The sequence below is a fragment of the Dermacentor andersoni genome, chromosome 1 (genome assembly GCF_023375885.2).
Source record: "Dermacentor andersoni chromosome 1, qqDerAnde1_hic_scaffold, whole genome shotgun sequence".
Taxonomy (NCBI): Eukaryota; Metazoa; Arthropoda; class Arachnida; order Ixodida; family Ixodidae; genus Dermacentor; species Dermacentor andersoni.
In genome coordinates, this window is record NC_092814.1 from 4,073,219 (window position 1) to 4,099,033 (window position 25,815).

The 25,815-nt window shown below is 46.0% G+C and overlaps 1 protein-coding gene across 2 annotated transcripts in view; it reads right to left on the reverse strand.

Moving 5' to 3' along the window:
* LOC126546087 (mblk-1-related factor 1-like) overlaps positions 1 to 25,815 on the reverse strand; it is a 157,886-nt gene that overhangs the window by 24,135 nt on the left and 107,936 nt on the right. Inside the window, exon 7 of one of the 2 annotated variants that reach the window (XM_050194171.3) lies at positions 5,819 to 5,973. The exons of the other annotated variant lie outside the window; for it this stretch is intronic. Coding sequence (XP_050050128.1) covers positions 5,819 to 5,973 — 155 coding nt within the window. The remainder of the gene's footprint in view (positions 1 to 5,818; positions 5,974 to 25,815) is intronic. 2 annotated transcript variants of the gene reach the window in all.

The window sequence follows — 25,815 nt, forward strand, 5'->3', positions numbered from 1 at the left end:
GAAAATGCAACGTCTGAGCAGCTAAACCTGTGCTGCTTTATAGATGGTGTAAATAACCAGCTTTCTCTAAAAAGTTGAACAAATTAGGAAATGGCACTAGCGAGTCATCTGCCAGTAGTAGGGCAGGGTGTAAAGGTACATTATACAGGTTGTGTAAAAGCTTCTGTCTCTGTGTTTCAATGTGTGGGCATAAGTATGTACATCACTGTAAGAGGCTCGTGGCATTTTTCGTAAGTTGGTGGGTTTTCTTTTCGAAGGAGAAAATTTTGTGTCAGATGTGTGTCCAATCCAAAGCAGACACAGGATCACCTCATAGAACGGTTACTGGTGACTTCACGGCTTCCACTGGCCAATTATGGGTTTAGTAAGACATAGCTTGTTGCTTGTACAATGGCCCCATTCATGTTGCCATTTTGACCTCAAGGCGTTCAAAATCGCACGGATACTATCTTTATATGGAACTGTTGTGTTTGTTAAGTCTTTGTATACTGCCATTGATACGCATCTATCAGCTGCTTGATTACCCAGTATCTCAACATGGCCTGGCACACAGCAAAACCTAATTGACCTATCGTATTTGTTTGATGTTACCATATCTAATATATCCCCTAACAGGCGTTCACATTCGGATTTCACATCTAGAGCCTTCAGTGTGCTTAAGGAATCAGTGTATATGACTGTGTTTTCGTGTTTGTCAGCGATGACCTTTTGTACTACAGTCCATATTGCGTAGACTTCGGCCGTGCAAACAGAGCCATGCTGTGGTAATCGAATACTTGTTTCCGAATTTTTTGTCATGGCTCCCACATTCACATATTTTTTTGTTTTAGAGCCATCAGTGTAAAATTCCATGTAATTTTGATATTTGTGCTGAAGAGCACGGAATTCTTGTATGATGTGTTCGTGTGGGGTGTCATTTTTCTTTAGAGGTGCCAATGCTCAATCACATAACTGTATGAACTCACACCACGGGGGTAATCGTTGTTGCCTTTTAGCAACCTGAAGGACCTCATGGGGACTGTCAAAATCGCAACAATATTTCTCATATCACAGGAGAAGCGGTCTAATCATGTTCGGTTTATTTGTGTAGTGTAAGTGTAAGTTGCACTGTGTGACGATGTTGTAGCATATGTGTTGTAGTAATGACTGAATTCTGAGCATGTAGGAAAAAGTTAGTAGCACTCTGCACTGCTGTAAAGGAGGCTCATTACAGTCATCCCATAAACTCTAGACAGGTGATGTTCTGTAAGCCTCACTTATCAGTCGTAGTCCAAGGTTATGAACTGGATCAAGTCGTCGCATGAAAGACTGCCTGGCTGAACCATATATGATGCTATCGTAGTCTAACAGGCTGCATACCGAAATGCTGTAGATGTGCAACAGGCATTTATGGTCAGAGTCCCAGCGCTTCCGGGACTTTGAGGATGTTAAGTGCATTGTTTGCTTTAATTTAAAGACTATTAATGTTGCGCGAGAAAGTTCAACTTTTTATCATACAGAACACCCAGAAACTTGTGTTCTTGATTACGATAGACATTCATCCCTTGCTCCATAGAAAACAAATCACACTTCGTTAACGGCTCAGTCACTGTGGATGTGTGCAGCCCAACCGCCATTTTCAACAACAGCAGTGCCATGCCACAGAGCTACCGGCACATAAGGCTGTCCGAGAAAGGTCCACCGCTGGGAACGGATATGTCGACTTTGCATTTACGGTTGTAATTTGGCCACAGAAAGGGAGGGGGGGCGGGTGCGCAATTACTTTCTGATTCGCCCTCATACTCGAGTGCCCCAGGGAAGTCTCTAGCCGTGTCCTGTATTTACTACAATTTTTCGATTGCTCAAGCTCTGTTCGGGATAATATTGACGCCTTTAGAGGTTCTCAAGCACTAAACTATCACTGTAGCTTAATATTTGGCTTTAGTGTCCCTATTAAGGGACACTAAAGGCAAATACTAAGTCAACGTGGACTGTTAAAAAACCATTCCAGAAACCTTGCAGCGCTTGTTTTGTGCCAAGAAAAGACTTAGTTAATGAGAATGTCGTGTCTGAAGGGTGCGCATACTTTTAGCGCAATTCAAATCGCCTGCCCCCGAGCAGGGAGTAGTGACGTTGCATATGCCACACCACTGCTCTTCTCTGGCGTCGGTGAGTAAAGCGGTGCCCAACAGACAATGCTACGGTTCTTTGTACAAAACGCAAATACTTGACCATAGAGAAACCGAACCAAGACAAAGGCGTTCGATTCATCGCTGCAGCTGCTCTTGGTGAAGTGGTCAAGCGGTGTGGACCATTTGGGCATCCTGCGACATCACATGGGTGAGGAATTCTCTACTACTTGCAGTTTATGCGAGTTTCACGAGCCAGCAAAACTGGGGCAGCACTAAGCAATAACGAAATCACTAAAACGCAAAGGCGCAGGCGGCGCAGAGTCGAGTGAAAATGAAACCCTTCGACCGCCTGAATTATTGTCAAGGGTAACGTCAATGAGTTCTTTCCTCTGAAAAATCAAATAGAACTGGACAAGTAGCATTTTCTACCTTCTTATAATGCAATGATATTTCCGTAACTAGAGTACTAATGACAAATATAATGAGGAGTGCCTACATTATCGGGCTAGTACTTGAATGTACTGGGGGAGCCTCAAATGGTTTCCCACATTTACCTTAATTTCGTGATTACTAAAGCTCTGTTTGCCATAATACTGACACATTAGACGTTCTCGAGCATTAATCGTCACTTCAGATTGACTTAATACTTGCCTTTAGTGTCCCTCTAAGCCCAGACCACATGTACACCATTAGAACGACAAGTTGGGCCAGTCGGTTGGGATTCATGGTAAGGGTTGTAACAGCGCACCCAAGACAAGGACAACAGAAGGAATAAAACGACACAGTGCTGTGTAGTCATTTTATTCCTTCTGTTGTCCTTGTCTTGGGTGCGCTGTTACAACCCTTACCATGAATCACGTGTACACCATGCCTGCCGCACCTTGCGATGAATAGCGGTTTCTATCTACAAGGAACGTGCCAGTATGTGCTCGCTCCTGGCCAAGAGTGCGTAGTGCTTCGTATTGAACGCTACGAAGTGCGCAAACTGAATTTGCCTACTATCGGTGCAGGACTAAGCTGGCCCACACCAAGTAGCATGGGCTAGCTGGAGCACATGAGTGCACACTTCAGCCCTGTTGTGCACTTACAGTTACACACAGTTGCTTAGTATAAATAACACCGCGATGCTTCTCTATGTAGGCAGGGCATCACCACTTTATCACAACCTTCGCAACAGAAGACATTGAGGGCGAATGGCAAAAGTAAATCTCGTGCTCGAAGTACTTATGCTCATAATATCTTATTTACTCAAATCTAACGCACACTCTTTTTTCTTGATAGAACGTGTCTAAAAGTTGCGTGCGTGTTAGGATCGAGTACGACCCTAAATCTGTGTTACCGTACTGCCATCAGCATTTCAAAATGGCCGCCTCATACGAGCTTCCAGCCTAGCTGCCGTAGCTTCCTCCATTTGCTGTAGTACATGTGCTTAGGCAATGCTTCCTTTGGCTTAGGTTAGTGCACCATCTGTCTTCCCATTTTCTGCGCTTGCTCTATCAGCATGGAAGTGCCGACTGCGAAGACATGCAGAGTTCATCACGATGCCGCAATTAAAAGGAAAGCGATTACGTGTGCAGAGACGGATGGAAATCGGGCCACATCACTGGCGTTCGGAGTTCCTGAAACATGCGTGTGGGACTGGCGCAAACAGGAAAAGCGTTCTACACCGGCGGCTGCTACATACGGCGGGGCTACGCGGCCCCTATCTTGAAAGCGATCTGCGACGGAAACAAGAGTCTACGCATCTAGGCGCACGGCGCTGCGTTCTCATCGCTTAGTTCGCGTCGAAGTGAGAGGCCGCAAAAAGGTCAATTCATTCGCTCCTGCTACCGCACTTCCTCACTCCAGTGTTTAAAGAGTTTCCACGGTCATTGAGTGAGACGTATTCCTGTTTGCTTGCGCACACGTGACGCCAAGCTTGTTAATTTAGTTAGTAAGTGAATGTTCAAAAGTTTATATGGCTGATAAAACTACTATCCTAATTTTTTGTATAGCTGTCTACTAGTGTGCTATCATAATCGATGCTTTGGCTGTAGGGCGAAACTGCAACTTCCTTTATTTATCACAACTTTAATGCATTGGGAGTAAATCTTTTGTTTTTTCCAAATGAGAGAAAGTTGTATTCCTATATAAAAGAATGAGGTGCACGATACTGTAAAGGACTTTTCTTTTTTTAGGTCACGGCAAACAGGTGTGCGTTATAATCGAGGGCGCGTTAGAATTAAGTAAATACGATAAGTCTTTTTGAAAAATTATTTCCGCAATATATTCCTGGGAGGTACACTTGTATGAAGGCGTTTTTCAGGCTTTAAAAAAATGTGGTTCAGGGCCCCTTTCAAATATAATACCCCCTCCATCTTTGGTATTGTTATCCTATTTGATAGATTGTTATTCCATCTTCTCCTGCCGCTTTTACACATATCTTGTAACCTCATAGCTAGTAACACATGGAGCTCCTGTACCCTGCTCATCATTACGTGCAATCAAGGTTACCTGGTTGCACTGGGTTTGGTAATGGTCAGTCCTCCACTGCCTTTACGAAATCACCGAAATTGCTGATGACATGACCGTGCTTATATTTTCGCTAAATACGTCTTGCTATTTCCTATGCAAAGTTTCCTTGGCACTGATTTCATGCTAAGCCCCTGCTTCCTCAATCTTTCCAACGTTACAATTTTGAATTGCACTCCAGCCCAGACCACGCGCAGACGATGCGGGACAGCTCGTGCAGCGTGAGCGCAGAGATCAGACAAACATCAGTGCTCAGGCTGCCTCGTGTTGCTGTGTGCCTGGCTATGCAGTAACAGCATGGTACAATCAATTCTCAGTGAGGCTGATTTATGTTGTGTGAGAAAGCGCTTTTTCTTTCCTTTTGTTACACTGATTTAAGAACTCTGAAAAAATTAAAACAATTACTTTTATAAACATTTAAGCATTTCAAAGCAAAAAAACAAACAAACAATGCCTGCCAAGATGGTTATGAGTGCGTCAAGTGAGCATGCGTCTCTTGCTGATGCAAACCGCCATTACTCACGAGGCGCCAATGCAAGCACTGGTCTGGTCTTTACTTTCTTCCTTGTTGATCAGCTCGGACAGTTCGGTCTCCCCTGAGTTAGACATGTTTTGTCATCTTCTCTTTATTAGGTCCTTTGTTACACAGAAGAGCCTACCCACTTGTTGCCTTGGTGCTTTACCACCCACTTCAATTGCTGCTTTTGAAATCAGTCTAGTCATGGCCGCATTTATTAGCTCTTATGTTATCTTCACCTTCCTGTTCTAAGACTGCATGTATGTCTGAGAATACCAGCCTGAATTCATGTGCTTTCACCCTTCCTGCACCCAGGCTAGCCTGTTTCCTCTTGACTGATTTTGCTTTCTCCCTACAAAATGAGAGCAATGTTAGACCTCACTAAATGACCAATGCCCCTTACCCTAACTAACACATCATGCACTATGCTAGGGTCGGCACAGAGTATGAAATCTATGTCGTTTCTTGTTTCGTTTTCCACTTCCTGTTATTGCACTTCCAGATGAAGGTGTCAGTGAGCGCACAGGCGAATACAGGATAGCGTCCACAGGGGAAGGGCTCATTAAAACGTAAGGACTTATCAATACACACAAAAAGTAAGAGGGGGTGCGGGGAAGGGCTGTCAGCGCTAAAGTGCTGGCATGTCTGAATTTAGAGCACTGCACAGGCCCGGGCTTACCCGAAAGCCCTGGTCGGATAAGGTGATTTTTGGCGGGCCTGTGCCTGATGCCCTCGAGCCTGGGCCGGGCTCGGGCCTGAAGCCGCGGGCCCGGACCGGACACGGGCCTGTTCGCTGATGGGCCTAGGTCGAGCCTTCAAGCACACGCGGGCGCTCTGCATAGATCCAAGGCATTCTGTGTGAACCTCAAAAGACAAGTTGGAAAAAGTGGCCTCCAATTACCTTAGCAAACACAATATGAAACGATCCTAATTCTTTTAATTTCTACAAAAAACGAACTTTGTTCCCACAAAAGAAAAAGAAAGCTTGCTACAAGAGCCCTTGGCATGGCCTATTACAGCTTGTGCGATTGCAATTTTTTACCGCTCTCTACATGATTATTTTATTGCAAATGAATAATTCTGCCACTTCTTATTTAAGCATTGCGCCACATTGATGATTGCTTTATGGTTGCTGCAGTACACAAGCTTCCACCTTAACCGCTTTTGCAATGTTCTTCGTGGGCCTTGCATTTAAACAAGAGAAGTGCTCGTCATGTATTAGCCCGTTTTAGTCCGCCCATTTAGACACCGTGTTCAAGCCCTGCTGTACTTGTCTCTCACACACTGCAAGGTTACAGGATTTGAAACCTATTTGTATGTCATCTACGCAGATAGAATCAAAAACAGCTGGTGGTAATAAAGCACGGAGCATGTTCATCTTAACGATAAAGAGTGCACAGCTGAGTGCACGCATCGCTGAGGTACACCAGTTTCTTGTACAAACGGATCTGAGCACACACTGCCGATTTTGATGCGGAAGGTACAATTAGACAAATAGCTTTCCATTATGTTTAGCATACTTCCACGGATGCCCATTCCCGACAAGTCTCTCAAGATTCTGTAACTCCACGTTATGTCGTAGGCCTTTTCCATATCGGAGAATACTTATGAGAAAAACTCTTTATGCACAAATGCGGCACAGACATTTTCTTTGATGTGCACAAGGTGATCAGATGTGAACCGCCTTCCTCTGAAGCCACACTGATAGTGATCAAGCATTTTGTGCAGTTCAAGGAAATGTATGAGTCAATGATAAAAAATTTTTTCCATAAAGCTTAGAAAGGAAACTTGTGAGGCGGTAACTTGCACCTGAGGAAGGGTATTTACTCTGCTTCAAAAGGGGGACCCCAATCACTTGTTTCCATGTGGACAGAAGGTATCCGACAGCCCGAATAGTGCTCAGAACTGCGAGTAGTGTATCAGTGTGTACGTTCTTAATCATGTCAGGTCCGGGTGCAGAGCTCTTGCAAGTGACCAAGGCAACTCTCAATTCAGCAATACTGAAAGGACGGTTATATGGTTTGTTCTGCCGCCATTTATGTACGAATGGTGTACATTCTTCTATTTGTTTATATTTCAGGAAGGATTGTGAATAATGGATTGAGCTTCATACACGCTCGAAGTGCTCCCCAAAAGAGTCTGCCTGGTCTTGGGAGGTAATCCCTTGGTCATTCACCGGAGGCAATGGATGGATTTGTTGTCCCTTTATTTTTCTTAAGCCATTCCACACTTTCGCCTCTTACGTGTACCAACTTATACCATAGAGGAATCTCACCCAGCTTTCTCTCTTTGCCTGACGTCGTGTCCGCCATCCCTGCAAATAAGTGTGCTTAAAAGCAATGACATTTTTCGCAATTGGCGATCTAAGCAGTATGCCCCATGCTTCATACTGCCTCTTCCGTGCATCTTTGCAGTCTTCGTTCCATTAGAGAACATGTCTTTTAAGTGAAGCACCACTTGTCTGTGAAATGAACTTTTTGGCTGCATCAATAATAAAAGAGTTAAAATATGCAAAAGCATCATCTATAGAGTAAAACCTCGTTAAACCGTACCCGCTTAAACAGTAGTTTCGTTTTAAAAGTAGTAAAGTCAAATCCCCGACTCAGCGGCCATTGAGCATAATGTGTTTTGTATCGACATAAACCGTACCAGCTTATTGCGTACGCATCGGTTAAGACTTAGCGTTTCCACTTTTTGTCGCGCAAACACGGCGGTGTGTCGCCTCGATCGGGTGGCCCGGCAGAACAACAAGCCTCAGAGATTGGAACAACGGCCTCCAAGCGCCCTGTGCATTTGCGCCTGAAGCCACATCAACATCATTTCGATGCTGTGCCAGAGATCGTTGTGGCGTCGTGCAAGCGAGGACTCGCGTCATGCCGAAGCTCGGATAAAAAAGACGCCGGGTGCTCAGCATAAAAGAAAAATTAGACATCGTCCGTGCTATCGAACGTGACACAAAGAAGTCGGCGCTAGCACGCGACAGGGATCTGCTGTTGACTACGGTGTGCGGCATTTGGGATGCGAAGAAGTTGCTCGGCAGCGCTGCTGCGACCGCGAAGAGATGTCGGCTACGAGGTTCGACTTTTCCCCATCGTTGCCTCTGTTGTTGCCGAAGTGTCGACTAGCGACAGTGATGAGGACAACACGGAAAGCGACAGCACGGGCGATTCAGGCCCGACAGTGGCAGAAGCTGCGCGTTACGTCAGCCTCATGAATGCAATCGTCGCGGCGAGAACAGGGCGCAATAACATAACTCTATTCCAAACAAAAAGTATTCCAGACTCCGGCACCCGGCAATGAAAAAGGCGCCCCGGGACGTCTGCAGCACTACTGCACGCGTGCACGGAGAATACGTAACGCCAACGAGGAATCTGCCATGCGAGTGTTTGCCGAGAAGAGGGGGCTGGCTGAAAAGCTGGCACGCAGCTTCAGTAAGTTTGAGGCCGCTGTCATCGTGCTAGGCTGCCGCGGCATCAAACGAAAATAACACTTTTGTCTCGCGAAATGAATAAATACTGCACGTTTTTTCCCCTTTAATCGCACTCTCTCCGAGTTCCATTTTCGACAGGTAAGTGGGTGATTTCATGCTATTTCGGTTAAACAGTACTGCTGTTTAGTACGTACCTTCTCCGAGCTCCGGCCAACTACGGTTTAACGCAGTTTCACTGTACTAAAATTTTTTATAAAATGTCCTGGTAAGTAAGCTGATTTTTTAAAATGCTCCCAGTAAGCCGATGCTAATTTCCATCGAGGAATATAAGGAAGGTTGTCATGCTGCATTATAAAGTTTAAAGTTACAGCAAAGTGGTCACTTCCAAAGCGATTTTTGATGACATTTCATTCCAGGTCGGGCCGAAGAGCCAATTGCTAGATCTATTGACGAATATGATTTGTGTTGGACGTTGTAATAGGTCGGCTTCTTATAATTAAACAGGCATGCACCAGATGCCAGAAGAAAATTTTCAATGAGTCGACCTCTCGTGTCGCAATGACAATCTCCCGACATCATGTTGTGAACATTAAAATCTCCCATGAGTATGTAGGGCTCAGGAAACTGATCAATGAGGTTACAGAAGTCAGTTTCCCCAAGATGTAAATTCAGAGGTATATAAATAAAACAGAGTAACCAACTTACTAAAAAGAATTGCCCGAATCGACGTTGCTCGCAAAAAGAATTGCCCGAGTCTGAAAGGTGACATGTTGACAAGCTACAGACTTGTCAGCAACTATTGCTACACCGCAAGACGACGCGTTCATCTCATCACGGTCTTTATGATAGATTGTGTATTGAAGAAAGTTGGTGTGTGTGGTTTTCAATAGTGTCTTTTGAACACACAGCAAGTTTAGATTATGTTTGTGTAGGAGTTCTCTAATATCATCGAGGTTATGAAGAAGTCCTCTAACATTCCATTGTAGTATTTGCGTCTCCATAAAGAGAAAAGTGCTTGTGCTGTGTGTTTAAGAGACGGAGATTATCTCACGGGGCCCCTTCTAGGCACTGTGATGCGAGGTTTTTCTTGTTGGAATGGTTGAGAAAGTCTCGCCACTCCTTAGGTGCTGGCGGCGCCATCTGGTTGCAAGATGTGTCCTTCGTCTCTTCCGGGGCGTTAGACACGCACTCTTGCAAGCGCTGTGTTTGACGTGAAGGCCTCATCTCAATAGACAAGACCCTTGAGGCCACCAGCCCGGATGTCAAAGGCCCCTTCTTCTGGGAGGCGGCATGGCACTAGCTGCAGTTGCCAGGGGAGGACTGGCTCACTGCGTGTGGGCCAGACCGCTGCTGGGAGCCGTTGTGGCGCTGCCCCCTCGTGCGCCACTTAGGCAAAGCTGTTCTTGGGCAGGTACAATACCTGTCTACATGCTTTCTTGAATGAAATATTTTCCTTGACTTGGATTATAGCAATTTTTTTTTCTATGATGGGCATGACCGCGAGAATGCGGTGTCCTGCCCATCCAAATTTACACAATGCAGAGTATTCTTACATGATTCAGACGCGTTTCAGAAGCACTGCATTTGGCACAAGTCAGTTGACCTAGACAGCTTTGTGAACTGTGGCCGAACCTCTGGCATTTGAAGCATCACAGGGGATTAAGAATATATGGCCCGACTTTGATCTTTACATATCCTGCCTCGATAGACTCGGGAAGTACACTTGAGCCGAAGGTTAGAATGAGGTGCTTGATCAGAATCTCTTTCCGACCAAGACTCATGTTAATTCTCTCATTATCACAGTCATCCTTGGAATCACGGAGGAAGATAGCCACTCTCTGTTTATTGCATAAGACAGTCTACAGCGCGCATGCAAATAACTTGCCACTATCAAAACCACATCGCATATCTCGCAGGCTTCATAATCAACATAGCTTTACTTGTCTTTTCGGCCATACCCGAGCCTTTAACACATCTACGCTTCCACGTGCATTTGGTCAATGGAATGACCTCCACGATGATGTCTGTATTCATGACCATATGGCACTTAGAAATAAAATACTAACCATCTATGACTGTTTTTGCTAACCACATGATCACTTGAAATCATGTTAATAGATCTTATAGGAATATTTGTAGGCCCACTCAATTTTGTATAACACCTACTAAGTATTCTATTATTATAATGTTACACCATATCTACTACATTTTACCATTGTATAATACCTGGTTCTTGAATTTCTATTGTTTGTTTTGTGTTCTTGTTAAAAATTATTGTCTAGTCCCCCTCACATAATACTCCTACATGGAGCCTGTGAGGTATTTGTAAATACAAATAAATAAATAAATAAATTCACTTGACACTGATGACATTCTGGTCATTCCATCTCTCTAATGTAGTTCCGTCTCCATTAGCTCCAGCAAATCATCCGAAATTACAATACGACTGGTGTTTATAGTGTGGTGTGGGGTCACAGTGAAAGGAAAGTCTAGGTTCTTCAGTTTCTCATGTTGTTTGATATTTTAGAGTTCAAGAAGAAGGTCGCCGTTGGCCAATTTCATTGCTTTATAGCTGGCCCTTACTGCGCCTGTCAAGCACTTAGCAATGAGGAAGGGAGAATGCTCTCACTGCCTTTTCTGGTTTAACGCTCTTAAAAACATGGTATCGAGAAAACGGTGCGCCCCCTTTTCTGGGGGCGATCGGGTAACGTGGGAAAAGACCAAGCTATGCAACTAATATTGTTTTGGCAGGAATGCAAGCCACCCACCATGGAGTCTAACAAGGGGATGCTGGAGGACCTGCAAACATAGGCCCCACAAGCGCCAACTGTACTTCTGTCTATTATACCCAAATATGTATAACCAAGGGTGGGTATTAAACGAGAAGAAAGGGGCTAACCGAGGGGCCCGACTGTTATTAGTCATATCATAAGAAGCCAACAAACACTGACGCCAAGGACAACATAGGGGAAATTACGAGTGCTTAATAAATGAAATAAAGAAACGATAGATTAATGGAAATGAAAGTGGATGAAAAAACAACTTGCCGCAAGTGGGGAACGATCCCACAACCTTCGCATGCGAAGGTTGTGGGACGAATACTTCGAGGGCCCTGCCTTTTTTTTTCTCTCTCTCTTAGATTTTAGCTGAGTGATGTGCTTTCGGTGACGGTCTCATGCGTAAGCTGTTGCGTTTGTCTCGTTTCACGCAGCGGATGATCTTGAGCACACTGCATGAGAACACCTAATTAGTGGTGTAAGTCAGCACCACAACCAGGAGCACTGAGGCAGGCACGAGAGGATGAAAGAGCATGATCGCAGTGCTGGAACACGGTAGAAAATGACATAGGTAGTTTCGTCCTCTGCATGCGTGACTGCCCTATGTGGGGGAAAAAGCAGACGAAACAGAAGTACAGCTCTCTTGCTACAGTCGTCATCATCAACCTGTTTTATTTCGACTGCAGGACGAAGGCCTCTCCCTGTGATCTCTAATTACCCCTGTCCTGCGCCAACCGATTCCAACTAGCACCCGCGAATTCACTAATTTCATCGCTCCACCTAGTCTTCTGCCATCCTCGACGGCATTTCCCGTCTCTTGGTACCCATTCTGTAACCCTAATGATCCAACGGTTATCTAACCGGCGCATTACATGACCTGGCCAGCTCCATTTTTTCTCTTGATGTCAATTAGAATATGGTCTATATCTGTTTGCTCTCTGATCCAAACCGCTCTCTTTCTGTCTCTTAACATTATGCCTAGCATTCTTTGCTCCATTGCTCTTTGCGCGGTCCTCAACTTGTTCTCAAGCTTCTTTGTCAGTCTGCAAGTCTCTGCCCCATATATCAGCACTGGTAAAATGCGCTGATTGTACACCTTCCTTTTCAATGATAATGGCAAGCTTCCAGTCAGTTACTGACAATGTCTGCCGTATGCGATCCAACCCATTTTTATTCTTCTGTGAATTTATTTCTTATGGTCAGGGTTCCCTGTGTTTAATTGACCAAGGTAAACGTACTCCTTCAGACTCTAGAGGCTGACTGGCGATCCTGAACTCTTGCTCCCTTGGCCGGCTATTCACCATTATCTTTGTCTTCTACGGCTGCACAACATTGACAAAACAAGTAAAAAACCTGATTGTGAAAAGAACCATGCAAAGTTTGTAGATTGCATGCAGCGTCGGTGTGGTTTATAAGATTCCCTTGTCATGTGGCAAAGTTTATGTAGGGCAGTCAGGCCGCTGTGTTAATGAGCGCCTTAGAGAACATGAGCGATCCATACCAACAGGCACAGGTTCCCATTTGGCTCAGCATTGTAAAATATGCAAGTGCATACCCATGTTTCGTGATACCACGATTTTGAAAAAGAGCCGTGACACCACCGCCCGAGAGTTATCGGAGGCTTTTTTCATTCAGTCATTGGAGTCGCAGTGCATTAGTGTGCCTTCCAAAACCTTGTACAGTGCTGAATTTGGTTTCTTGGATTCTGTCGCATGAGTGCGCTCTTGGGACCGGATGTTGGTGGCTCCACCGCGTGGCGCTCACTACGCATGTTCCTCTAGTTTGAGCGGTCTATAAAGGAGCGTCGCAATAAAACGATGTCAGTTGAGAGTAGCGCCTTGTCCTGTCGTCTTTCTTGTGTCTGTTGTGTTGCGCTAAACAAAGTATTCATGTAAATTGCTGTTCTCTTCCGAGACTGTTAAACATTACTTTAGTTTTCTGCAGATTAATTTTTAGACCCACTCTTCTGCTTTGCCTCTCCAGGTGAGTGAGCATGCACTGCAATTGGTCCCCTGAGTTACTAAGCAAGTCAATATCATCAGCGAATCGCAAGTTACTAAGGTATTCTCCAATAACTTTTATCCCCAATTCTTCCCAATCCAGGTCTCTGAATGCCTCCTGTAAACACGCTGTGAATAGCATTGGAGAGATCGTATCTCCCTGCCTGACGCCCTACTTTATTGGGATTTTGTTGCTTTCTTTATGGAAGACTACGGTGGCTGTGGAGCCGCTATAAATATCTTTCAGTATCTTTACATGCGGCTCGTCTGCACCCTGATTCCGTAATGCCTGCATGACTGCTGAGGTTTCGACAGAATCAAACGCTTTCTCGTAATCAATGAGAGCTATATATAAGGGTTGGTTATATTCTGCACATTTCTCTATCACCTGATTGATAGTGTGAATATGGTCCATTGTTGAGTAGCCTTTACGAAATCCTGCCTGGTCCTTTGCTTGACAGAAGTCTAAGGTGTGCCTGATTCTATTTGCGATTACCTTAGTAAATAGCTTGTAGGCAACTGATAGTAAGCTGATCGGTCCATAATTTTTCAAGTCTTTGGCGTCCCCTTTCTTATGGATTAGGATTATGTTAGCGTTCTTCCAAGATTCCGGTACGCTCGAGGTCATGAGGCATTGCGTATACAGGGTGGCCAGTTTCTCTAGAACAATCTGCCCACCATCCTTCAACAAATCTGCTGTTACCTGATCCTCCCCAGCTGCCTTCCCCCTTTGCATAGCTTTCTTTGCATAGCAGGCTTTGTTTATTTCTTCCGACGTTACCTGTGGGATTTCGAATTCCTCTAGACTATTCTCTCTTCCATTATCGTCGTGGGTGCCACTGGTACTGTATAAATCTCTATAGAACTCCTCAGCCACTTGAACTATCTCATCCATATTAGTAATGATATTGCCGGTTTGTCTCTTAATGCATACATCTGATTCTTGCCAATTCCTAGTTTCTTCACTGCTTTTAGGCTTCCTCTGTTCCTGAGAGCATGTTCAATTCTATCCATATTATACTTCCATATGTCAGCTGTTTTACGCTTGTTGATTAACTTAGAAAGTTCTATTCTAGCTGCAGGGTTAGAGGCTTTCATACATTGGCATTTCTTGATCAGATATTTCGTCTCCTGCGATAGGTTACTGGTATCCTGTCTAACAGAGTTACCACCGACTTCTATTGCGCACTCCTTAATGATGCCCACAAGATTGTCGTTCATTGCTTCAACACTAAGGTCCTCTTCCTGAGTTAAAGCCGAATACCTGTTCTGTAGCTTGATCTGGAATTCCTCTATTTTCCCTCTTACTGCTAACTCATTGATCGGCTTCTTATGTACCAGTTTCTTCCGTTCCCTCCTCAGGTCTAGGCTAATTCGAGTTCTTACCATCCTATGGTCACTGCAGTGCACCTTGCTGAGCACGTCCACATCTTGTATGATGCCAGGGTTAGCGCAGAGTATGAAGTCTAATTCATTTCTAGTCTAGTCTCGCCGTTCGGGCTCCTCCACGTCCACTTTCGGCTATCCCGCTTGCGGAAGAAGGTATTCATTATCCGCATATTATTCTTTTCCGCAAACTCTACTGATAACTCCCCTGCTATTCCTAGTGTTTATGCCATATTCCCCCACTGCCTTGTCTCCAGCCTGCTTCTTGCCTACCCTGGCATTGAAGTCGCCCATCTGTATAGTGTGTTTTGTTTTCACTCTACCCATCACCGATTCCACATCTTCATAGAAGCTTTCGACTTCCTGGTCATTATGACTGGATGTAGGGGCGTAGACCTGTACAACCTTCATTTTGTACCTCTTATTATGTTTCACAACAAGACTTGCCACCCTCTCGTTAATGCTATAGAATTCCTGTATGTTACCAGCTATATTCTTATTAATCAGGAATCCGACTACTAGTTCTCGTCTCTCCGCTAAGCCCGGCACAGGACGTGCCCGCTTTTTAGCGCTGTATATGCTTCTTTTGGCCTCCTAACTTCACTGAGCCCTATTATATCCCATTTACTGCCCTTTAATTCCTCCAATAGCACTGCTAGACTCGCCTAACTAGATAACGTTCTAATGTTAAACGTTGCCAGGTTAAGATTCCAATGGCAGCCTGTCCGGAGCCAGGGATTCTTAGAACCCTCTGCTGCGTCACAGATCTGACCGCCGCCGTGGTCAGTTGCTTCGCAGCTGCTGGGGACTGAGGGCCGGTGTTTGATTGTTGTGTTCATATAGGAGGTTGTGGCCAAGTACTGCACCAGCGTGGCCAATCCTGCTCTGGTGAGGGAGTGCGTTACCGGTTCTGGTCACTGGGATCAGGCCACACTCCAGGCCTGTTTATGCAATTTTATCAACACGTGGATTTTTTTCCTTAGTCCGGTGGAAAATTGCACGGCACCGGGATTCGAACCACAGACCTCTCGCACGCGAGGCGGGTGTTCTACCTCTATGCCACCACTGCACGTTTGCTGAACAAAACAATGTCATATGCAAACCGAAGGTTGCCGAGATATTCGCTGTCGATCCTTATTCCTAAGCTTTCCCAGTTTAATAGCTTGACTAGTTCTTCCAAGCACGCAGTGAATAGCATTGGAGAGATTGTGTCTTCTTCTCTGACCCCTTTTTTTACAGGTATCTCCCTACTTTTCTTGTGTGAAATTAAGGTAGCTGTGGAATCTTTGAAGATATTTTCCAAGGTATTTACGTAAGCGGTCTGTACTCCTTGATTACGTAATGCCTCTATGACTGCTGGTATCTCTACTGAATCAAATGCTTTTGCATAATCTATGAAAGCCGTATAGAGAGGTTCATTGCAGTCTGCAAATTTCTCGATAACCTGATTAATGACATGGATGTGATCCAATGTAGAGCATACCTTCCTCAAGCCAGCCTATTCCCTTGGTTGACTAAAGTCAACACTGCACTAAAGTCCAGTGTTGCCCTTATTCTATTGGAGATTATTTTGGTAAATATTTGATATAATACTGGGAGTACGCTAATGGGCCTATCACTTTTTAAATTCTTTAACGTCTTCCTTTTTGTGGATTAGTATAATGTTTGCATTCTTCCAGATTTCTGGGACCCTCGCAGACGATAGACACTTCGTATAAAGAGCCGCCAGTTTTCAAAGCATTATGTTTCCTCCATCTGTGATTAAATCGACTTATTCTATCTTCTCCTGCTGCTCTTCCTCGTTTCATGTCTTGCAAGGCCCTTGTGACCTCATCATTAGTTAGAGGAGGAGTTTCTGTATCCTGCTCATTACTGTTTCTAATGGAGGTATCCTGACACCTCTGGGTACTGTTCAGGTCAGTATAGAATTCTTCCGTTTCTTTCCCTAAACACTTTACAGTACAGTGTTTATAACCATTTTCCTGACAACCTGGCTCACTGCACAGTCCATGGTTGAATATTTAAGAGCATCTGCCTGCTGCACTGAGGGAGCAGGGCTCGAAACAAACCGTTGGCCAACCTGGGTCACCGAGTACAGTGAAACTTCATTACTATGAACACCACATTAACAAACTTTTCAGATTAACAAACTTTTCAGTCACACCACACTGTGCGGCTAAGTGCGGCTGTGGGAAAGATTGGTGCATTCGCTTGTACTGCGCGGCGCAGCTGGCCTTCACCTCTGAGGTCTACGCGGTGCAATCTCAGGGGTCACGCGGAATCGTGCGCGAGTCGGGCCATGCTGCGTGGCTAAGCGCCTCGGTGCAAAGGGTCAGTTTATTCACTTCTCTCTTTCTCTACAGCACGCTGCGCTGGCAGTTGCACCTGGCATCCGAGATCTCCCCGGCGCAATTTCGGGGGTCACGTCCCAGCCGTGCATTCACTTCCCCCACTAGGTTCATCTTTCAAACCCCTGTGACTGTGTGGACCCACCACCGGTCCTCGCATCTGGTGGCACTGACGGGACGGCGAAGCACAGTCCAGGGCTGTTCCCCCGTTTTGGCGGTGTGTATAGACCTTTTCATCGGGCGATGAGGAAAGGGCCTGCGGCGAGCCATTCCTTCTCTCTGGCTGGTGCGACCCAGCGCGGCGCTGCTCGAAAGTCTTGCTGCCGCTTGCTGCCGCTTGCTGCGAAACTATTTCGAGATGTTTTAGATCGTACCTTGTGAAATTTACGCAATGTCCATTCATATAAAGTCATCAGGGAAGCCTTTCGGTGCATCGGCAACTACAGTATGTGGAAATATCTCTTGGGGGTGCAAACATGTGACGCCCATTATCAGCCGCTGTGTGTGTATGCGTTGTGAACTATTTTGCACATATCGGTTTCAATTCAAGGAAGAGAACCGGTGTCTCTTTATTACCAGCGTGAAATGGTAAATCTGCTCACTATCTGATCGCTTGGAGTAGGGACTAAAACATAAGAGCGCATGTTCATGTACGGCCAACCTAAAGCAACCACGAAACATCTAAGCGGCATGCGCTATCAAATATTTGTGATGCACTGGCATCGGTCTTGAGCATTTCAAGTCTAGTAGGCTTCAAATCGCTATATGTCTATGCTAACCTTCCTGCATGAGGCCAATGGCGCTTCTGAACACAGCGATCACTGCAATTGGTGAACCAGCATGATACATATATAAGCTATGTTCTTCAGCATTGCCTTTTTGCCCTGTAAAGTTATAACATCCGAGATCGATCGCATAAAAAGAATGTGATGGCTATTTATGAGTTCAAATTTTGCGTAATACATGTGAGTATGTCGTAGAAAACGGAACGAACACAACCGAAAAAAAAAAAAAAAATTGGTTATCATTCTCTTCCTCGAAAAAGAAAGAAATTGGGCTAACGCCGCAATACGACTTCGCATAGTCACATCGCACAACGTTTATAGATCTACAAACATTGATGCCGTGTGCTTGGACCATGAGCTACATAGAACAAATATATCTGTAATTCAGCACGTACCACTGCTTATAGGACGCTCGCGCAGTTCGTTGAAGGTCCCTTTGCTGGACAAGCTTAAAGGGAAGCTGAAACACTTTTCGAAAAAAATGAGTTCTCTGCGGCATTCTACAGTTTTGAGTCCCCTGAACACGAATATCTGGTTCAAAAAGGGCGGAAACAAACGCAAGCGGCTGTTTTTTCAAGAGAATGCGCACCAGCGCCTCAGGGCATCGCGCGAACGCCGCTGTTGCCCGTGACTGGTCGGGGCCGCTGTGACGTTATTCGCGGCAGTCGCCGGTCGGCGCCGCCGTTTCAGAGCGTATCACGCTGTGCTGTTCTGGCTTCATAGCTGAGTTGTAAGCATTATGGAACGCTCTAGCTGTCTCGGACAGCTTGTATTTTCGCCGTTAATGTTTGAACCGACAGCCGATATGGAAAACGATGGCGGCAACGGTGGCAACGACGATGTTGAGTGTGCCAACAGCGAGAGCGATGTGTGCACCTTCTCGTGTGTTGGAAATCTTAGCTGGTACGTATGTTTTTTTTTTTTTTCCATGTAGCTGCACGTTCCAATGACGGGAGAAAAAATGCGCTGAAGTGTCACTGGGAACTTGCTGCTGGAAGAATGCCGAAGCACTAACTTCTCATTAGATTGTAAACACGGGTGCAATTCCGCGATGTCAAGCACCTTGCCGTTGCTTGTCTAAAGTCCCGTGGTTTTTTGAGTGTTGATACACGATCGCGAACATAAGTGCCGCGTTTCAAAGTGCGCACATGCAGTGCTGCGAGGTACAGTCATGGAAGTTGCTTATCATACACATCCAGAGATGGCCAGAGGTATTATATGTGCAATATTCATACTATGGTTCGACGACTTTGCGATTGTGGCTCCATCAAGAATCGGTATGCGTACTCCGTGCTAATGTTGACATAACGATATTAGGCAGTTTTAGCACCGCTGTATGGTAAACACGATAACTGCAACCGTACGTCGAATGTCACTAGGCAAGCCTATACTCCATTTCATACCTCAGGTGCAATGCTGTGGAAGCTACGCACGAAGTCCGGTCACCAAAATTGATTACTGCGCGCGTTTCCGTCTATGCTTCGCAGCGTGCCAGCAGCATTTGCTCGTGCGAGCATGCACGTGAAGCTGCCGCGACGGGCTGCAATTAAAAAATACCGAAAAGAAAATCGATTTAAAAGAACGTGTTAGCAGCCGTATAAATACACGGATTGTTTCTATGGGTAAATTCTTTTTTTTCCATTCCGAACTGAGCTTATATATGAAAATTTTCTCAAAAATCTGGTCAAGAAACACCGAAGTTTTTCTAAGTGCGAACGCAGCCACTGCAAGCAGTATCTCAAGCCTCCACAGAGTTGCACCTGATGAGCTTCTTGTCCTTCGGGAACCTGTGAAACACCACATCGTCTCGCCCGCCTGTGTTCGCGCAGCCGAATGCTGCACAGAACGAGGGCATGTTGGGCGCCCTTGGCTGTAGGCAATCACGCAGCACAGAAGGAAAGAACAGTTTACGAAAATCGCAAAAGAAAACAAACGTGAGCGGCGGCGGCTGATCTCTCGTAGCGTCGTTCAGTAAAGCGCAGGACGGAAAGAGGCATGCCAGCACATGCCAGCACGCCGGTCCGGCAGCACGATCCCCGCGAATGACGTCACTCTCGTCGGTTCTCTCCTCTGGCAACCACCTCACCCGGCGCTCCGGGAAGCGATGGGGGCGTGTCCGCGGGGGTAATTTAGAAAGCGATTTCCGCCCCTTATATTAAGAAAACGAAGAAAAAATTTCGGTACCATAAATTATTAGGTCTGTTCTTCCCAATCCCAGCAATTCATGGAAATTGAGAACCGTTTCAGCTTCCCCTTAAGGGGGGAGGCTACCCTGGAGACCGAACTTCTTTATTTTTTTAAGATATCCAGATGAAACTTTCAGGGTACGTTCATACCACTGAATTATGAGGAACTGCAAAGTTTCATGAAGATATGTTTATTAGTTCCAGAGTTATTGAGGTCTAACTAGGTGATTCATGTATATGCCTGAGGAAGAGCCTGGAGAAATGCCAGGACATCGTAGGAAGCTGAAATTCACTGTGATGATCCCTTGATAGATATCCCAGGGGGCTAAAGAGCTCTTTTCTTTAATTTCCCCTCCAAAAAATTTTAAGACAACTTTGAATTTGATGTAGCCAGTAATGACCACATTCATAAAAAATTAATTGCTTATTATAAATTAACTGCACCAGCTTTCAAATAAAGAAGCCTGTTACCCCTTGGCAAAGTCATTCAGGAACAGAATAAAAGAAACTGCATACAAATCTGAAGAGCAGTTCTTGAGATATCGCCTTCCCCAGCACCACTACTAGCGAAAAAATCCATTCCGAGAAAACAGGCCTTAAAGTTGAACACGTGTTTTTTTTATTAGAAAGCTCCTGTGGAGCTTCTAATTAGCTCTTGCCGCTCCAGGCACACTAAGTGTGTCGGATTTTCGACTGGCGACAGCTGAAAGCACAGTTCCGCCGCTGAAAAGCACCTACGCAGTCGGCACTCGCTGCAGAAGATCGGAAGTTCGATGCTCGTACAAGACGCATATGGGCGTCTTGCGCTGGAGTTTGAGGTATAGTAGCGGCGCCTGGTGGCGGCGCACGAAACGTCATCTGGGTAGTACCGGCTTGGGTAGTATTGAGCCCTGGCTGTGGCGAAGCACGTTTCTAGCTCGAGTTTTGCGTTGATTCGCACTTTTTTCTGCCCTGTTGCGAATGCGAAAAGGCTCGTCACTTCTCACAGACCACGCCGACCACGCTACGAGCTAGCCGCAGCCTATAGTTTAACGAAAATGGACTCTCCGTGAGACGTAATGCTGGAAGAAGAAGGAGATCCGGAGAGACCTAGCTCAGCCTCGAAAAAGCGTGACCATCGTTAATTCAGCGTCGTGGGCTGCCATGAACAAGAAGGCCTGAATCCCAACATCAGATTCTACAGTTTTCTTTCAAGGCCTCACAAAGTGGAGCGTCGGGCGCGCTGGATAGCTGCAGTTCGTCACGCTGGGTAAGCGAAACTTCGCGCCATGCTGACTGCTTCGCCTGTCTTGAAGCTTGCTTGATTATCTGTGTTATAAAATTCAGTCTTTTGCACCTACAGTCCCGACAGCAGACCGACATAGCAACAGGCGTGGCTGGTGATTCACGATTCGAGACCCGGCCACAGCGAGAATTAACAATTCGACTGGTGCGAAGTGGTGAAGTGACCAGGTGTGTGCACAAATGACCACAAATGGTCGGGCTGATTCGGTGACAATTCACTACACCACTGCGAGCAGCACAGGTTAAAGAGTTAAATGTGCTCGTTCTTGACCTCAAGCCAGCACGTTGAGGCAGTGCAGCAAGGTAGTATCGATTGCAGCACATCGATGTTCGAGCGCTGTCATTAAAAGCTACATCAAGCGAGCAGAGCACGAGCTCGCGCTGCAGCGCGATTCGCACGTATGTTACTGCAAGCTCATATGCATTGCATCACTTATTTATGAGTTGCTAAAGGGACAGATGACTGCTACTACAGTGCAGGCATAATTACTTGTCTAGGGGCATGCAGTCAACAAAGATTGCAGGAGGCCTGCCGTTTCGCGGCATGTACGATCGTGCACTCGAGCAGTTCGTACATTGCGGCATGAAGACCGCTGTCGTCGCGGCGCGTACCGTCGTGCGCTAGAACCGTTCCGTACACGTCTGCTTATCGCTGCAGTGAATTGCCTATGGCTCAGCGTGGCATTCATAAACTCCTATTCCTTCTGCATTGGAATGGCCGACAGCCCTGCTTGTGACACCTGCGGCTGCGAAGAGATGATCGCGCACTTCCTCTGTGACTGTCCACATTACAATGTGCAAAGAAAAGTGCTTGTGACCGTGCTCGAAAAACTGGACAATCGCCCCTTCACAGAAGAGAAAGTTCTAGGACACTGGTCCAGACGGGTTTCGGCACTCAAGGCCTTAAGGGCTTTGCTCAAGTTCTTAAGGACATGTGAATTGTGCGAACACCTTTGACTATTGTTGCGTGTAACATTGCGTTACTGTGTGCATTATTCTTGTTTTTTTGCTCTCTTCCTTCTCCTTTTATTCCCTTTACCCCTTTCCCCAGCACAGGGTAGCCAGCCGGTATTTACACTGGCTAAACTCCCTGTCTTTCCATCCCTTTTGTCTCTCTCTCTCTCTTATAGCAAGCATTTCCTCGCGTTTGTGCGCCTGAATTTAGCAGCGTGCAAACCTTACCTAAAGTTTAACTTCGTAAGCGACTCGCTTCACTTGCGATTGACACTGCGCTAAAATTTCTCTGCTTATTTCTGGAACGGCGGACACGTATTCGGCGTTGGATAATTTATTGCCTTTACGCAGCGTGCCACCCCTGAAAAAATCTTCGGCGCCCGATATTCCCTGCAAGCCGTGGTACAACAAAACCGAAAGTAGCGGCTCCATATTGTAAATGTGCTTTCCGAAGCAGACGACCGAGCTTGGTACTACCCAGTTCAAGAGAGAGGGCGCTTTTTAGCACCATTTTCGCAGTGCCCCCTGGGCAATGCAAGAGCCCCACTGCGCTCCCGTGCACCGAACATCTGCACTGTCTTGGGCTTTGCCGGCATCGCGTGCAGCGAAGAACTAGCGAAAAAAAAAAAAAAAAAAGCTGAGCAAGTAATCTAAAAGATAGCGCAAGGCGATGAGCAGCTCGCAAGCTCATGTTGAGGCGGATGGAGCAAGGGGCAACAACGACGCGACCGCGGCGGGCGCGGCATCAAAGGGAGGAGCCGCCGCCGCCCGTGCAGCAGCCAATGGCAAGCGCGCTTTAGCCCACGGGATTTGAACGCACTGCTCCGGCCAATCAGCGCTCCGCATCACATCACGGGAAAACGCCAATAGCGCCTCAACCGCGCCGACGATGCCATGTTGCAAGGCGGCAAAATAGAAACAAAGGATTCACAGTCAAAACGATACCAAGGTGGCGCAGGCAGGCCGCATGGGCCGGGAATGACGCGCGCGCGAAGTTTGACTTCATTGCAACCTTTGCGCTTTTTTTGTGGGCCGCGGTGGCCTCAAAAATAGCGTTTTTTTGGTACTTTACGGTTGAATTTGGTGCTGATAATTACAGAACAGGTAGTTTATGAGACATACAACCCAAATATATGTTTTTCCAGAAATCGACTTTTTCGCGATTTTTCGGTTTTCGAGGGCTGCGTCCCCCCTTAATTCACGCTGTAAGGTATGCTGTTATTACTAACCAAAACAATTTTATTCATGGGTGGAAACCTCATCCACCGAACCATGTAGTCACGCAATTTAATCTGCAGCTAACAGTTTGAACGCTTGTCAAACTATAAAGCACAGCTCCTATCGTAGGAGAACGGTACCCACACTGTTACGATCGTTGCGTATGTTTCATTGCTCCTAACGCGCAGCTTAGAACTAGAGGATAATACTGCAATAAGGTCACATTAGTGAATGGAACATTCACAAATACACAAATGATCTCCGTTGCTGATTGTAGGCTCAAATACACGCGGACACATCGCGCTGTGTGCTCAGTCTGCCTGAATGCCAGCAGTAAGTCCGGCCATGCCGACTTAAGACCACTTCAGTAGGTCTTACAGGACCGTTTGCCACGTAGAAGACGCACGTCATACTAAACAGACCATACTGCCGAGCGTATATCTGCCATGCAAGATGGAGCGCTCGCCCAAGCCAACCTGCCGACTGCCCATAGATGATGCCACTGCGTAGGAATATGGTGGCGTGAGATTTTGTGGCGAATGGACGTGCTTTTTATGGCTCCGTGCCGGGGACGAAATCATCAGTTTATTGTGTATGCTTTGAGGTTGCATCTGTTTTTGATTTGCTGATTTTTTTAGCCTTTAAATATTAATCGGGTAGTTTTCCTTGTTTTGTCTCTTTTTTCATATGCACGGGTGTGTTTCGTGTAAATTTGGTTTTGCAGGATAGTCAGGGTGTCCTTTCGCGCCACGTGCTTCAACACGTGCAACCGGGTGGGACGTTAAGTCTTTATAGCCTTTAAATAGTAGCTTGGAAGTGGCAAGACTAATAGCTATTAGTGGTTTTACTGTGCGTGCTTTGGTATCACGAATATTGCTTTGTTGGAAAGTGAGAGCATGGCCACACGGTTGAGCACGTGCAAAACTTGTCATACCCTACAGGGACCCTGAAACGATTTTCACGTATTGTACAAACATACGGAGTCGTTAGAGCAGGTCCTTCTGATCATTAATTGACGCATCTAAGTGCTTTGTGTAAACAATTGATTTATTATAAGGTTTTAAAAATGTACATCACTTCTGATCGCAGCACACTGTTCGGCAGAATTTTCAGCTGCCACCGCTCATATGACGTAAATCACCCAATTGACGTCAGTAGGGCGAGCTGTCCAATTGGCTGCCCAAGGTGCATCATCGATAATTTTTCCACCTTTATGGCGAACAAATGATGTTCGTAATAGTTGTAATTTTAGTTAATTTGTTTCTATAAAAGAAAGTAACAGAAAGAGAATGCACAAGAACAATTTCTCACTACACTTAATAAGCACTTCCGGCACACAGCAAGCGTCGTCTGCTTTTGTTACGTGCTACATTTTGGTGAGAGCTCCGCGGTCAGAGTCGGTCTCAGTCTTTTTGTGAGCACTATGATTCGACTTTGTTGCGTTGTGGACTGCAAACATAGCGACCGGCAATGTGTCAATCTGCAACATCGTGTCCCTCTGCAACGCAACAGAGGAGCGGACTGGCTGCAGCGCATCGGACTGCCACAATTCGATCGGCGCCAAGGTTTGCGCGTTTGCAGCCGTCACTTTACACCAGAAGATTATTGACGCAAAAGTGTTTCGAGAGTACGGTATTAGGGTAAACGCAAGCGCAAAGGGGCCTGGCCATTTGACCGTGTTGTTTCACGGGATGAGCAGAAGCGCACATGTGAATGGTCTGCATGGTGCAGGCACTTGATGGGGCAGAGCTCAACCACACACAATAGCAGTAATGAAATGTATTCTTTGCTGTTGGTGTAAACTTTTCGCAGGAGTGTAACGGTTAACACATTGTTTTTGTAAATGTTAAAATGTTTTGCACTTGGTTAGAGCAATATTAGTGCTTTGTTTGGCTGGTTAAGCTCTGCGCAAGCAGGTGGCTAGACCGTGCAGACAAATCAGGCCGCTCACGTACGTCTTCGCTAAAGTTCCTTCATCAGCTTGAGTTTATGCCTCCAGCCATCCGTCGAAACGCCCAGCTCGCCTGCGGTTACCGGAATACCAGACACGTTCGGCGCTGCGACAGAATGCTCGCAACGCACGCTGCTTTGATAGCTCTCGCTTGGGGTAGACTGCCGAGTAGCTGGCGGAGAGTTTGGAGAGGCTTCGTGTGCTTGCTCCCAGACAACCGGAAGTAGAGGACACGACATGCCATCATGAGGCAGAGCCAGTGAAGGCGGAGCTTATCCCCAATCACTCGGCAAACAAGTTAAGGACAAAATGCGTGGCTATGGAGGTGGGTAACTTGAACTTGTCCATAGCTCTCTT